Source organism: Polypterus senegalus, chromosome 13 (genome assembly GCF_016835505.1).
Source record: "Polypterus senegalus isolate Bchr_013 chromosome 13, ASM1683550v1, whole genome shotgun sequence".
NCBI lineage: Eukaryota > Metazoa > Chordata > Cladistia > Polypteriformes > Polypteridae > Polypterus > Polypterus senegalus.
The window spans coordinates 133,507,144-133,520,133 of record NC_053166.1 but is presented as its reverse complement, the minus strand read 5'-3'; the positions used below and the strand labels follow the sequence as shown (position 1 = coordinate 133,520,133).

The 12,990-nt window shown below is 38.6% G+C and overlaps 1 protein-coding gene across 2 annotated transcripts in view; it reads left to right on the top strand.

The window, feature by feature from the left end:
• card11 (caspase recruitment domain family, member 11) overlaps positions 1-12,990 on the top strand; it is a 216,037-nt gene that overhangs the window by 154,265 nt on the left and 48,782 nt on the right. For both annotated transcript variants that reach the window (XM_039774937.1, XM_039774936.1), the window contains exons 5-7: positions 517-696; positions 6,021-6,173; positions 11,217-11,342. In XM_039774937.1, coding sequence (XP_039630871.1) covers positions 517-696; positions 6,021-6,173; positions 11,217-11,342 — 459 coding nt within the window. The remainder of the gene's footprint in view (positions 1-516; positions 697-6,020; positions 6,174-11,216; positions 11,343-12,990) is intronic.

Sequence of the window (12,990 nt, the reverse complement as noted above, 5' to 3'; positions counted from 1 at the left end):
ATTTCAGTTCATTCTTTTTTAATGTAGCACACCATTGAAAGGTACTTAACACGACATAGAAGAATATATTTTAAAAGTTTTTTTTTTTGTGGTAGATAACTTCTGTGGCTGCACCAATTAATTCTGCTGTCCTCATATCATTGTAGAAGGAGTCAGACAGACTCATTTGAGATGTGACTGAGTCATATGTCTTCAGCTTTGTATTTATTTACCTCTGCAGAATGTCATTATGAATTTTATATTGCCTGAATAAAAACTAGTTTTTTAAGGCAGGTTTGTGAAACTATAATAGAATTAATAAAAGGTCTGGTGCCCTTAAGTCATATTTCATGGTGCAGAAATTAGCATTCTGAATGTCATCTTGAAAATGTGTGGTTATGGGTTTTGTTAAAGGTATACCATATCTTTCATCACTAATGAATATTCACTGGAATGGCACCATCCAAAAAGCCACACTAAAATCCCCATATGCTGGGTCTGGTTAATAAAAGAGCATCTGCCTAATTTTTTTTTTAGATTGACCAGTTGAACCACAAACTGAATAAGGTGGAGGAAGAATGTAAAATGGAAAGGAAACAGTCCCTAAAACTCAAAAATGATATTGAGAACAGGCCCAGGAAAGAGCAGGTTCTGGAGTTGGAGCGAGAAAATGAAGTGCTGAAGATGAAGATCCAAGAGCTTCAGTCCATTATACAGGTAACTGTTCCTTTTGCAAAGATTTCTTTTGATACCTTTTACACTGAATTTCAAAATGTTCTGTCAAGACAGCTCGGTATTCTGTTTTGGAATTCTCTTTCTCCAAGTTGCACAGCTAGGAGTCTTTTTACTCTTTCAGGGCTGATGTTGACTTTTGTCGAAATTCAGGAGTAGAGGAAGGCAAACGTCTGTAAACTGCGACAAAACTCGCCCTTACTTTTTAGTTCGACTCTCTTTGCTTAAAGGAAAGTTATGAAGCTTTGTTGATTTGACCTCGTGAGTAGTGAAGAGGTCACTAACCCTCTGAATGGCTTCAACATCTGGCGAGACTAAAGCAAATGTGCAGAGCAAAATACTCCATGGACGTTTTACATATTATCGCTGAATTGCACTCTGACTTTTCAGACTCTGAGTTTGATGCAAGTGATCTGGAGATGGATGTCGAAAACAAAAGTGAGGTACCAGCATCAGCCTATTGGTCCCCAGCTGATCGTGGTGCTGAACATGTTCACAGCATCGTTCGCCTAGGAGGACCACAAATTATGATGTCAAGAAGTACAAAGCATATTGCGTCACACTGTCACCATAGCCCACCTGCTGTGCGAAGGCAGAGAAGTAGCCGCCCCGCCATGCATTCCTGCTGGCCATCGAGCCACCCCTGCACAGTCACTGTTACCAGAGATGCTGAACAGGGGCCAACAGCACCCACAGCACATAGCAACAGACATTTTATGTTGATTTATGTGTGAAACCAGTGCATTGTGTGCTTTTCAGAAAGTTTTTTGGAAAAAATGTTCAGCCCTCAAAGAGTTAAGGACTATTTGAGTTTCTGACCCTTCGCAGGCTTCTGGGAAATATTTAAATCAATGCAGCTGGGGCCACCGTAGAGCCCTGTAGCTTGATGGCCGGAGTACTTTATACTGATTTCCAGTATCCTTAAAATAATTATGTTTGGTATAATGAACACCCACCCCATCTCCAACCCAAACCCCACTACTAGAACCAGAAAACAGGTTACAGGGAGGTCACTGGCAAGGAAGATGTGTGGCAGGATAACTGGATGGGAGTAATGTTAGTAGTGCATTTTTGGCCACCTCACCCAGCAGATGAGGCAAACACCAATACGGTTATTCTCATTGTGGCAGTGGAGTTTTTAGTCGTTCATCTCTTAATTTTTACTTTGATTACTTAATATTTTCTTGCCCCCTTTCATATGATATCCTGCATTATACAGTATGAGTCCTCTTGTGGTAGAACACCGGGGCCCACTGCAATTTGCCTATCAGACAAAGATTGGAGTGGATGATGCAATTACCTTACTGCTCCACAAGTCTTATTATCACCTGAACAAAGCTGGCAGGACTCTGAGGATGATGTTTTTTAATTGTCTTTAATGCCATCATCCCATCTCTGTTAAGGGGTAAGCTTAGAGATATGCAGGTGGATGAGCCCATTGTGACCTGGATAATGGACTGTCTGTCAGACAGGCCACAGTTTGTGAGACTCAAGGACTGTGTCTCAGATACAGATTTGAGCAACACTGTCTCCTTCTCTCTTCACTCTGTACACCTCTGACTATAATTACTGTATAATACCAGGTCATGCTCAGATGATTCTGTATTTATGGGGTGTATCAATAACGGGAGTATGTGGGGTATAAGGGTCAGGTGGAGAATTTTGTTTCTTGGTGCAGTATTAGGATGTTGTACCGTGTCAGCCATTATGAATGTAGTGAGAAGTCAAGCAAAATGACACCTTTTATTGGCTAACTAAAGAGATTACAATATGCAAGCTTTTGAGGCAACTCAGGCCCCTGAATTGCCTCAAAATCTTTCATATTGTAATATTTTAGTTAGCCAATAAGAGGTTTCTTGGCGTAAAAAGAATTGTCTACACCTTACCATCAATTAAAACCAAGGAACTGCTTATTGTCATGTCCGATCACTATTACAGGTTAGACTGGTCTCATAACACTGAGCAACAATATAAGAAAGGGCACAGTAGGCTCTTTTTCCTTAAGTGACCATGTTCCTTTAATGAGGGAAATGACATCCTCCACATCTTCTACAACTTTGTGATGGCCAGTGTGATTATCTACTCTGTGGTTTGCTGGTCTGGTGACATCACTTCATGAGAGGCCCACCGAATCAACAAGCTAATTAAAAGGACAGGGTAATTAATGGGATGCATTCTGGACCCCCAGGAGGAACTAGCAAAGGACTGAATTAAAACAAAACTGAGTACCATTGTAGGGTGGCACGGTGGTGCAGTGGTAGCGCTGCTGCTTCGCAGTTAGGAGACCCGGGTTCGCTTCCTGGGTCCTCCCTGTGTGGAGTTTGCATGTTCTCCCTGTGTCTGCGTGGGTCCCCTCCGGGTGCTCCGGTTTCCTCCCACAGTCCAAAGACATGGTGGATTGGTGATTATAAATTGGCCCTAGTGTGTGCTTGGTGTGTTTGTGTGTGACCTGTGGTGGGTTGGCACCCTGCCCGGGATTGGTTCCTGCCTTGTGCCCTGGGATTGGCTCCAGCAGACCCCTGTGTTTGGATTCAGTGGGTTGGAAAATGGATGAGTACCATTGTGAACAATGCTGCACATCTTCTCTCTTATACACTGACATTGAAGACTTTGAACTAATGAATTATTCAGGAGAAGTGGGTCAGGAAACGCTGCGGGGCTCCTTTATACCAACAGCAATATGTCTGCATAGTGTCTCAATAGTGACTGGGACGGCCAACTCAGAAGTTTTCTTTCTTTTTAAATTTTCTTGCTTTTCAGCTATTCTGGTATCTGTTCAGACCATAGTGTGTGTGTATATATATTTATTTATCTGTCTATCTATTTATGCATTTATTTATTTAAAAAACTTCTGTAAAAAAGCTAATTTTTCCTCTGGGGACAAATAAAGTTCTATCTATCTATCTATCTATCTATCTATCTATCTATCTATCTATCTATCTATCTATCTATCTCACCAGTTATGTACTGTATATTGCATAGTCCATATAGTGAGCTCACTATTGGGAGAACAAAGCACAACACAATGACAATTGGCACAGGATTGGCACAGGACTGGAACAGCCATATATTAGCCTATCTAGTTCAGAGTTGCATGGAACAACTGCCTGTCTGTTTCTAAGTAGTTGGACCTTGAGCAATTATTATGGATATCTGATGTGCACAAAAGTAAAAGGCATACCTAATTATCAGAAAGAAAAAACAATCTGCAAAATACATTAGTACTCTAAACACATTTGCCAATACGAGAAGAGGATCTGGTCCATCACACTTACTGGTTTAACAGATAGCCTGCTAGTTCAGATATCTGAAATTTAGATAATACACCAAGAAGCACAAAAATAAGCAAATGTGAAGCCTTTTTTAACATAAATAACAAAATGGTTTGACAAGCACATGGAGAATACACGAGGAGGCATGGAGAACCGCTCTCTACTTACTAAGCACAGTACAACACAGAAGCCTTTTCATTCTTGTCTCCCTGGTCTCCTCCTGTCTCACTTTCTCTCGCTCATTCTCTCTTTTTGTCAGTTCTGACCTCCTGCCTGTTCCAACAGCATTGGACTGTGAGGTGGTTTTAAACCTCATCCCAATGCGATTTCCACAAGCTCTGTAATCAGTTCTGAGGTCATGCCAGCCCCTACATTCGCTATGGAAGCCCCTGGTTACCATTACCACACATAGGAAGTAAAAAACACATAGGAAGTAAAAATGTTAGGTTTGAATACACAATGGGCGGTCGGAAAATCGAGAGTACACCTTATGAGAAGGATTTAGGAGTCATAGTGGACTCCAAGCTATCAACTTCCAAACATTGTTCAGAAGCCATTAAGAAGGCTAACAGAATGTTAGGTTATATAGCACGATCTGTGGAGTACAAGTCCAAGGAGGTTCTGCTCAAACTTTATAATGCACAGGTGAGGCCTCATCTTGAGTACTGTGTGCAGTTTTGGTCTCCAGGCTACAAAAAGGACATAGCAGCACTAGAAAAGGTCCAGAGAAGAGCGACTAGGCTGATTCCAGGTCTACAGGGGTTGAATTATGAGGAAAGATTAAAAGAGCTGAGCCTTTACAGTTTAAGCAAAAGAAGATTAAGAGGTGACATGATTGAAGTGTTTAAAATTATGAAGGGAATTAGTACAGTGGATTGAGACTTGTATTTTAAAATGAGCTCATCAAGAACACGGGGACACCGTTGGAAGCTTGTTAAGGGTAAATTTCGCACAAACATTAGGAAGTTTTTCTTTACACAAAGAACGATAGACACTTGGAATAAGCTACCAAGTCGTGTGGTAGACAGTAAGATGTTAGGGACTTTCAAAACTCGACTTGATGTTTTCTTGGAGGAAACAAGTGGATAGGACTGGCGAGCTTTGTTGGGCTGAATGGCCTGTTCTCGTCTAGATTGTTCTAATTCTAATTCTAATTCTAATTAAGCCAGGTCTCCAGATCACTGCTCCAGCTGCTTGTTCTGTTAGAGTGACAACATGGTCCTGTACTTTATTTTTTAGCTTTTTTCTTCACTTTATTTATGTAAGCTATTGGTAAATATGCACTTCTTTACAATAAACCAATTTGCCATTTTGTCCCTCTGTTTATTCTCCATCTGCTAGACTAGGTGAGCATATATGAAAACAGAAAAATAGTTTTTCTCATTTAGATAAATGGCTAGCTGCTATTATAGAAACAGCTAGCTGCTTTAGCTTCTGATCTCCATCTGAGAGTGAGAATAACATGGAATCTTAAGCCTGCTCATTCAGCTGCGATCAAAGCCAATTGAAGTGATTTAGCAGATACATTCAATAAAATGAAAATCAGTCCACCGACATCTAGCATGACAATTCCATTTTGTATTTATTTCCTGTTTCTGCTTCTGTTTTGTCACCTTGTATTATTCTGGCAGTCATTTTTGTTTTCAAACAGGGATTTATGTTGCCTTATTTCACTGAGAACAGCATGGTGGCACAGTGGTTAGCAATGCTGCTTCACACATAACAGGATTATCAGAGCAAACTGTGCTGATTTGGTGGGTTTTCTCTCATTTCTTACGTGTTAGGTTAATTGGTGACTTTAAATTGTCTCTGTGTGAGCGTGTGCACATCTGTGATGGACTGGCATCTCGTCCTGGATTGGCTCGTGTGAGCCTCAAGTGGAGTAAATGGTCTCAGAAACTGGATAGCTGTTTGAAATGCTGGTATATGTAGTTTGAAGAGTGTTTTAAAGAGAATTCACTGTATGTATGTATCTATGTGTTTTTTGGTATTTATAGAGTATATGTTTTTGTTATGTTTTGTATAAATTCTCTGCAGCCTGGAAAACAGATCCTTCCAGAATCCGAGAAAGCCATCCTGGATATCCTGGAACATGACCGTCAAGAGGCTCTAGAAGACCGCCAGGAGCTTGTGAACCGACTGTATAATTTACACGAAGAGGTCCGACAGGCAGAAGAGCTGAGGGACAAAGTGAGCACGTTTTTAGAGCCATTGGGCTTCTTGATTTCACAAAGTGCACGAAGAGAGGATGGGAGGAGCACATGTGGTGCGTGTGAAAGAGGGGTGTGTGAGTGTGCGACTTTGTGAGTGAGAACTGGAAAGGTTCGGGGGTACTCTGCTGTGCAACAAGGAACTGTGCAATATTAATGAGGTTTCGTTTGACTTTGCAGACATCCTCGCAAGTCATTTTCTAGTCCCACAGCCTGCAAAATATCTGAGATATGCATCTTGTGGTTTCCACAGGCTTCTACATTAAAATAAGATCAGTGCAAGCAGGTGGGAAGCGCTGCTTAGATCGGAAAAGCTTTAAAATGAAGAAAAAAAAATGTACCCATTTGCAGCATTATAAGGGCAGCTTCCTGGGATTTGGAAAAAGTACCAAGAAGAAAGATTTTGTCTTATTTGTGCTGGTCTGCTTATTAAAATAAGCAGCTGGAAACCTACGCTTTATTCAGAAACTGAGGAAACTTCATACCCAGACCAAGGCAGAAAATACACTCGTGAATTTCCCAAGGGTTGTCTTATGTTTTCTTTGCTTTAAAGAGTAGAATGGAAAAAAGGATCAGTATTCTAGTTTTGTAAATTGGAATATGTAGTGCATATAGGAGGATAAGATTTATTTTTTCGTTATCAGTCGAACATGTACTATTAGAAAGCCAAATAAAACAAAAAAAAAGCAACATTTCCCTTACATCTAGCATAGTTATACCTAGTTGCAATTTCCAATGGTACCTTAAACACATAAGCCCAAAATATGAATACATCCCAAAACATACAAGAAGTAATACGTAGTAATCTGTCAAAATCAAATTTAACCCGCTATTTGAAAGTTATGCTATCAATGAATGAGGGTTACTTGCATATATGTTGCTCTTACAGTCACGTTCACCCTTAGAAAGGTACACATCACGGCGGTATAGTAAATCAGTTTGAATGTTTTTCTGTTCTTAACAGTAGTAGAGAGCACTCAGGATTTCAATGGGGAAGGTTGAACTGGTTTTCAGGTGTTTTACAGGCTTAGCTATTCTGAAATATAGTGTGATACTCTATGAAGTGGAATCAAATTACAGGAGTTCACTATTTATGGCAGTACACTAGCATTCAAGGGGGCCCTCATGAAACTTTGAGCGCTGCGATACAATAACATTTGTTTCATCAAAGAGTTGGGTATGCGCCATTATGCTAAGAAGCATTGACAGTACTTTAGATAAAAATTGAAAGAGGTGCCAGTACTGCATACTGGTGAGTGTGGTCTCACTTTTCAGGGTCTCTGAAGCCACAGCGTATAACAGTATCATCAGGCTCAATGTAGAAATCAGTCCCCAAATTGCGACATGCTAGGACATGCACAGCAGTTTCTATCAAATATAAACAGAATCTAATGACTTTCAACATCTAGAAAGCATAAAATGCAAGAAAACTGCCAGTCAGTGCTACATTGCACAATAGGATCTTCATCTCCCCTTCATTTACCCACATTTAATCCAGTTTTGTGGGCATTGAAGTTTGTGGGTTTTACTTCTTCACTGTAAATACTGTTTTGCTCTTTTTGTGTTTTGTATTTTTACAACATTAATCTGATGCTGGTGACATCGTCAGGTGCCACCATTTTAATATTTGATTGCTATGATGCTGCTTCATTTTGCCAGAGATGTTGTTCTGTTTTTGTACACTCTTAAATGTAATGTTTTTTAATGGTAGTTTACTGGGTTGTATGGTTCCTTGCAGAACTATTGCTTGATAAAGCACCACTTCATTTTGAGAAGGGTTCTTTGTATATGAAGTTGGTTCTTTGTGCTTTGAAAAAAATCCTAATATGTAGAGGAAAAAAATGAAAGCTTTAATGTATGGTAGGCTACTTTGCTGGGTTGTTGTGTACAGCAGCAGTCCTTTTAAAATGATGACTTACTGGTATTTCACAGTCATGGGTATTTACTGTGTGGAGCCTGCTACACTCTAAATCTTTATTTTAAAGAGCGTACATACAATATGACAGCACAAGTGTCTGGTCATGTTGTTTTGGCAGCCAACTAACTGAAGCTAAACCACTTGCTCTGCAATTGACTCGACTTTGATTCAAAGTACCAACCTTTTTTTTTTTTGACTTTAGTTTATCTGGCGGTTTGGTTTTAAAATTTTTGGACATTTGACATTGACATTTTATTTGTTTTGACTACAAGCACATCCTTCCGCTTTAATCTGGCTACTGATCTCTAAGGTCTCTGTGTATCAACCCAAGCTCACCCCTGATGTTCCTTCCTGTCTTGCCCCTTTGATTTTTTGTTTCAGTGGTTTCCATGTTCACTCCTGGGAGCCCCTTCATGGATGCAAATTTTTGCTCTGTTTAATTTCACAATCAGCGCCCCATTTTTACTTATAATTAATCTCAGTTTAGTGAGCCTATCTTGTTTATTTTTGTTATTTTAAGAAACTCTGAAAAATTTCTGTTTTTCTCAAAACATTAAATACCATGGTGGTGTGTTATTTTTTAATGAATTATTTTCTATGAAGTTGGCTCCATTAATTGTATTCAAATGTCAATAACACTAAAGGTGAGCAAATGATTTAGTGCATATTCACTTGCCTGTTCATTTGGAGGATACATTTCTTAGTGAGCAGGTAAGTGAAAATGGCAGAGAAGTAATTGCTACCCTTTAACATCTAATGTTGTTTGCACTTATGTGTGCACTGTTCATTCAGCATTTGTATGCATTTAAGGTAGCAAATTCAACAAAAAAGTATAAATTAATATTAAAATGGGAAGAAATGTAAGCATTTAATGTATGGCAAATAATACAAATATTTATGAATTTCTTAACAAACATTTGTAGAACCTGATTACTAAATAATCACACCTAGGCCTTCAGTACTGCTCTGTCTGAATCAACCTGCCCCTCAAAAACTAATTTATGGTTATAAAAACCATCTTAATAGGCAGAAATACAATATAAAGAGCCGTTGCATCGCAGATTGATAACTCCTGTAGCCACAATAAATGCCTTTATTGAATAGACAAACCAGGAGTGAACAAGTTCCTTTCTACTGCAGCCACAGCCGCGACACACATAAAAAACATTAATAATAACTCATAAACTTGCAATATTATTTAGGAAAATCTCAACCTTTTACTCACCAAAAATTCGGATTATTTATAAATAAAATCCATCCTCCTCTCTTTCCTCAAAAACAGTTCAATATAATTAACATCAGTTTGTGATTCAGATGTTTTTTACTTATGAATATGCTAAGCACAGTCCTTCACCCGCGAATATTTGCCTTATATGGGCAGGCACTCAATTACGTGGGAGGTGTGATGACGCGAGACACAACTCCGCCTCCCACGGCCATCGAGCTGCAGTCTATTACAGTATATGGACGAAAAAATAGGTTCCAATTATGACGCGTAGAATTTCGAAATGAAACCTGCCCAACTTTTGTAAGTAAGCTGTAAGGAATGAGCCTGCCAAATTTCAGCTTTCTACCTACACAGGGAAGTTGGAGAATTAGTGATGAGTGAGTGAGTGAGAAAGTGAGTGAGTGAGGGCTTTGCCTTTTATCAGTATAGATAAACCTTTGATTTACATGTTTAAAAGATTAAAATGGTTCCGGGCATTAAGAAGGCAAACAAAGTAGTGAATCTAGCAGCTTTAGAATAAAGAGACAATTAAGTTATTTTGTTTGGCAAAGTTTAGTTGAGCTCCATATGCAAAGTTTGCCCTTTTATAAAATGGCAGGGATGACACCACCCACTGGTGCTATGGCAAATGTATCAATTGATGACGTGCTTGAGTTCATGTTACGTTAACAAGGAAGGCTACAACAGCTTCTTGTCAGATCTTTACCTAAGAATTAAAAGAAAGGCTATTATTAAGTATAGCTTAGTTAAAGAATTACAGGCCCATGAGCCAACTCTCCTTTGCCCAAATATAATTGTTTGCCCAACTGATCAACTCCTACTTGTTCTAGAATTATGTTTCCATTTTGTGTCAATATGTCTGTCATCTGAGTAATTAATAAATAAATCTACCAGTACCTAACCTTGATTTAAAGAGACATTATCTCTGGTGACAGCACTGGCCACCACATCCTAGGCAGCCACTGTGAAATCAAAATGATTTATGTTAACATAGAAGAGTGACATTGGATAAATAAATGACAGTTAAAAAAATAATAGCACCATAAATAAAAAGTAGAAAGAACCAATAATCACACATAAACACATACCTGCAGAACCTGATGCAACCAAAAACATACATCAAAAACATTAAAATAAAAGTTAGGTTACAAAAACGTGATTCAAAAAAACCGCATGACAGGAGGGACTCATTATCTGAATTCTGACACAATATCAAGAGTCTGTTTAAATAATAAAGTCTATAAGCTTCAGCTGACATCTGCAGAACTACATCAGTAAGTAGGAGTTGTGTTCAATGGCAGCCAGTGTGTAAAGGTTTTGGGGACATGAGGTGGTGTCTGGCAAACATTACCTGTGTGGCACATCAAAGTGACTGGAAAAGAAGAGCAGTCTGCATATAATTCTTTAATACATTGATTTTTACCAGCCTGTGCTTCATCTACTCTGCTCTTAGGTGACAAGGAGGAGCGGTGGCAGGGCAGGACAGGGGTGCCTGTTTTGGGGTATATGTATAGCTTCACTTTATTCACACACACTTCACTCTGCCACAGTCAACTGATATGTCTAGCCTGTCCCTGACTCTACATACTCTTCTATGAGAAATGCCTCCTTTAGCCTTTATGTAGTTTGGCTTGTTTTAGGAACAAGTGTTTCTATATACAAACTATTTAAGCTCCTGAAAAAAGGGATACAAAGGAAATAATGAGATAGAATTACAACCATCAGAAAAGACAACACAGATGTGCTTTACCTTGGTTGTCAGGTGGTGCCTTGTGCCGGTGATGGAGAAAAGGTGTTATACAGTATAAAACACTGATTGACTAACTGATGTTCTGAAATGCTGAATTACTAATGTTACCTTACCAAATTTTCCACAGTATTTGGAGGAAAAGGAAGAGCTGGAGCTGAAATGTTCAACCTTGGTAAAAGACTGTGAAATGTACAAAAACCGCATGAATACCATCATGATCCAGTTGGAAGAGGTTGAAAAAGAACGTGACCAGGTAAAAAAGAGATGTGGGATGGAATGTTGTACTGTGAATTGCTCTTCTATCGTGCTTAGCAATATGAAAAAATGTTCTGAAATGTGCAACTGCTTTCACTACAGTCTAAACACTCTTCTCTTACCGACAGCTTCACTAGCTGTAAAGTTCCCAATGAACTCCAATAATAAGTTACCTGTGGTGCAATCAGATTAAATACTTCAACTATGTGAAAGTCAAAACCAAAATCCAAACTATTAATGGACTTTAAATGAAGCTTTAGGTTTGAATTCTAAAAAAACAGAAGCAAGGAAGCTTGCCAGTTTAAGCTAAAATGCTTTTTCATTTAGAATGCCAAATACCCACATGTCGCGTATTCATGTATTGTTTGAAGAAAATTAGAACTGCCAATAAATGGAAAGGCTGACCAGATGCAAGAACAAACCCAATGCTATTTATTTAAATACAGTACTTAAAGATTTCTTACAAAGATTGTAGAAAGTGTACTGCAGTTTTTCTTTTTTTCTCTTTTTTATTTAGCACATTGGATTTATGAGATTGCAGTCTAATGTTAAATTAACAAGGCCTTGAATCTGGGACAGTCATAATTGCTGGCTTGCGCATTTTGTAGCGTTGTAGGGTTGTTAAGTGAAATGCTGTATATTAAACTGCAATTTTTACTTAAATATTAAAATCTGTTTCAAGCTCTTGACTTATATACAGCATGGCATTAAATTTTTTAAATGCTATATTCTTTGCCTAAAGTTAAATTGGATACACCATCAGTGTCACTCCAAGATAATGGTCGTGACTTCACACCTAAAAAAAATATTTTTTAAACTTTTAAATGTTAAAAGGTTTGTAATCTTATATCAATTTGAATAAAAAGTAACATCTAAAAGACTAAACAAAGCTAACGTAATGAACCCGTTGACCCCACGCTGGTAAACTGGGGATTGGTTTGAGCTTCCAGCAAACAGCTCCAGAGTCCTGGGTGTAGATTTGACCTGGAAGTATCAGTGAGGGTTTTGTGCATCTGCACATTTTTTCCTTCACAAATCTTAAAGACACTTACCCATTGTGGGTGTGTGTATGAACGTGTTCTGTGAAAGTCTGACATCCCTTGTAGCACTGCTCCTCTAGACCTCTGCTTTGGAAATACTGTGTTCAGAACGGGAAAGAATAGGTATGCAGGATTAAAGCACTGGATTGAGTTTAATTCACCTTCTGGCATGAGCCAATATTATTATTATTATTACCTGTATTATTATTTGTAGTAGTTGTATTTACGAGGTGCCTTTATTCTAGGTGACTTACTGAAGAAAGCCATATTACTTACTTGTAAAGTACAAAGTTAACACATAGCAGAATACGAAAATTCATATTAGCACAAGAATTATAATACAGCAGGCAGTCTCCATACTAGATATAAAACTAGAACTCAATCAGTATCATTGTTATAATAATATCAGTACAAATGCAGATATTTTACCTGGAGAGCAAAGTGGAAGAAAGTCAACTAGTCCCAGAATCCTTTGGAAAAGGTGTCTCTCCTGGAGGTACCTAAACTTTATTACTCTGGGAGTGGATTGTATGATCATAGGCAACTCACTCCACCGCTTAGTAGTCAAAACTGAGAAGCATCGTCTAGTTTTAGTAAGGAACAGTT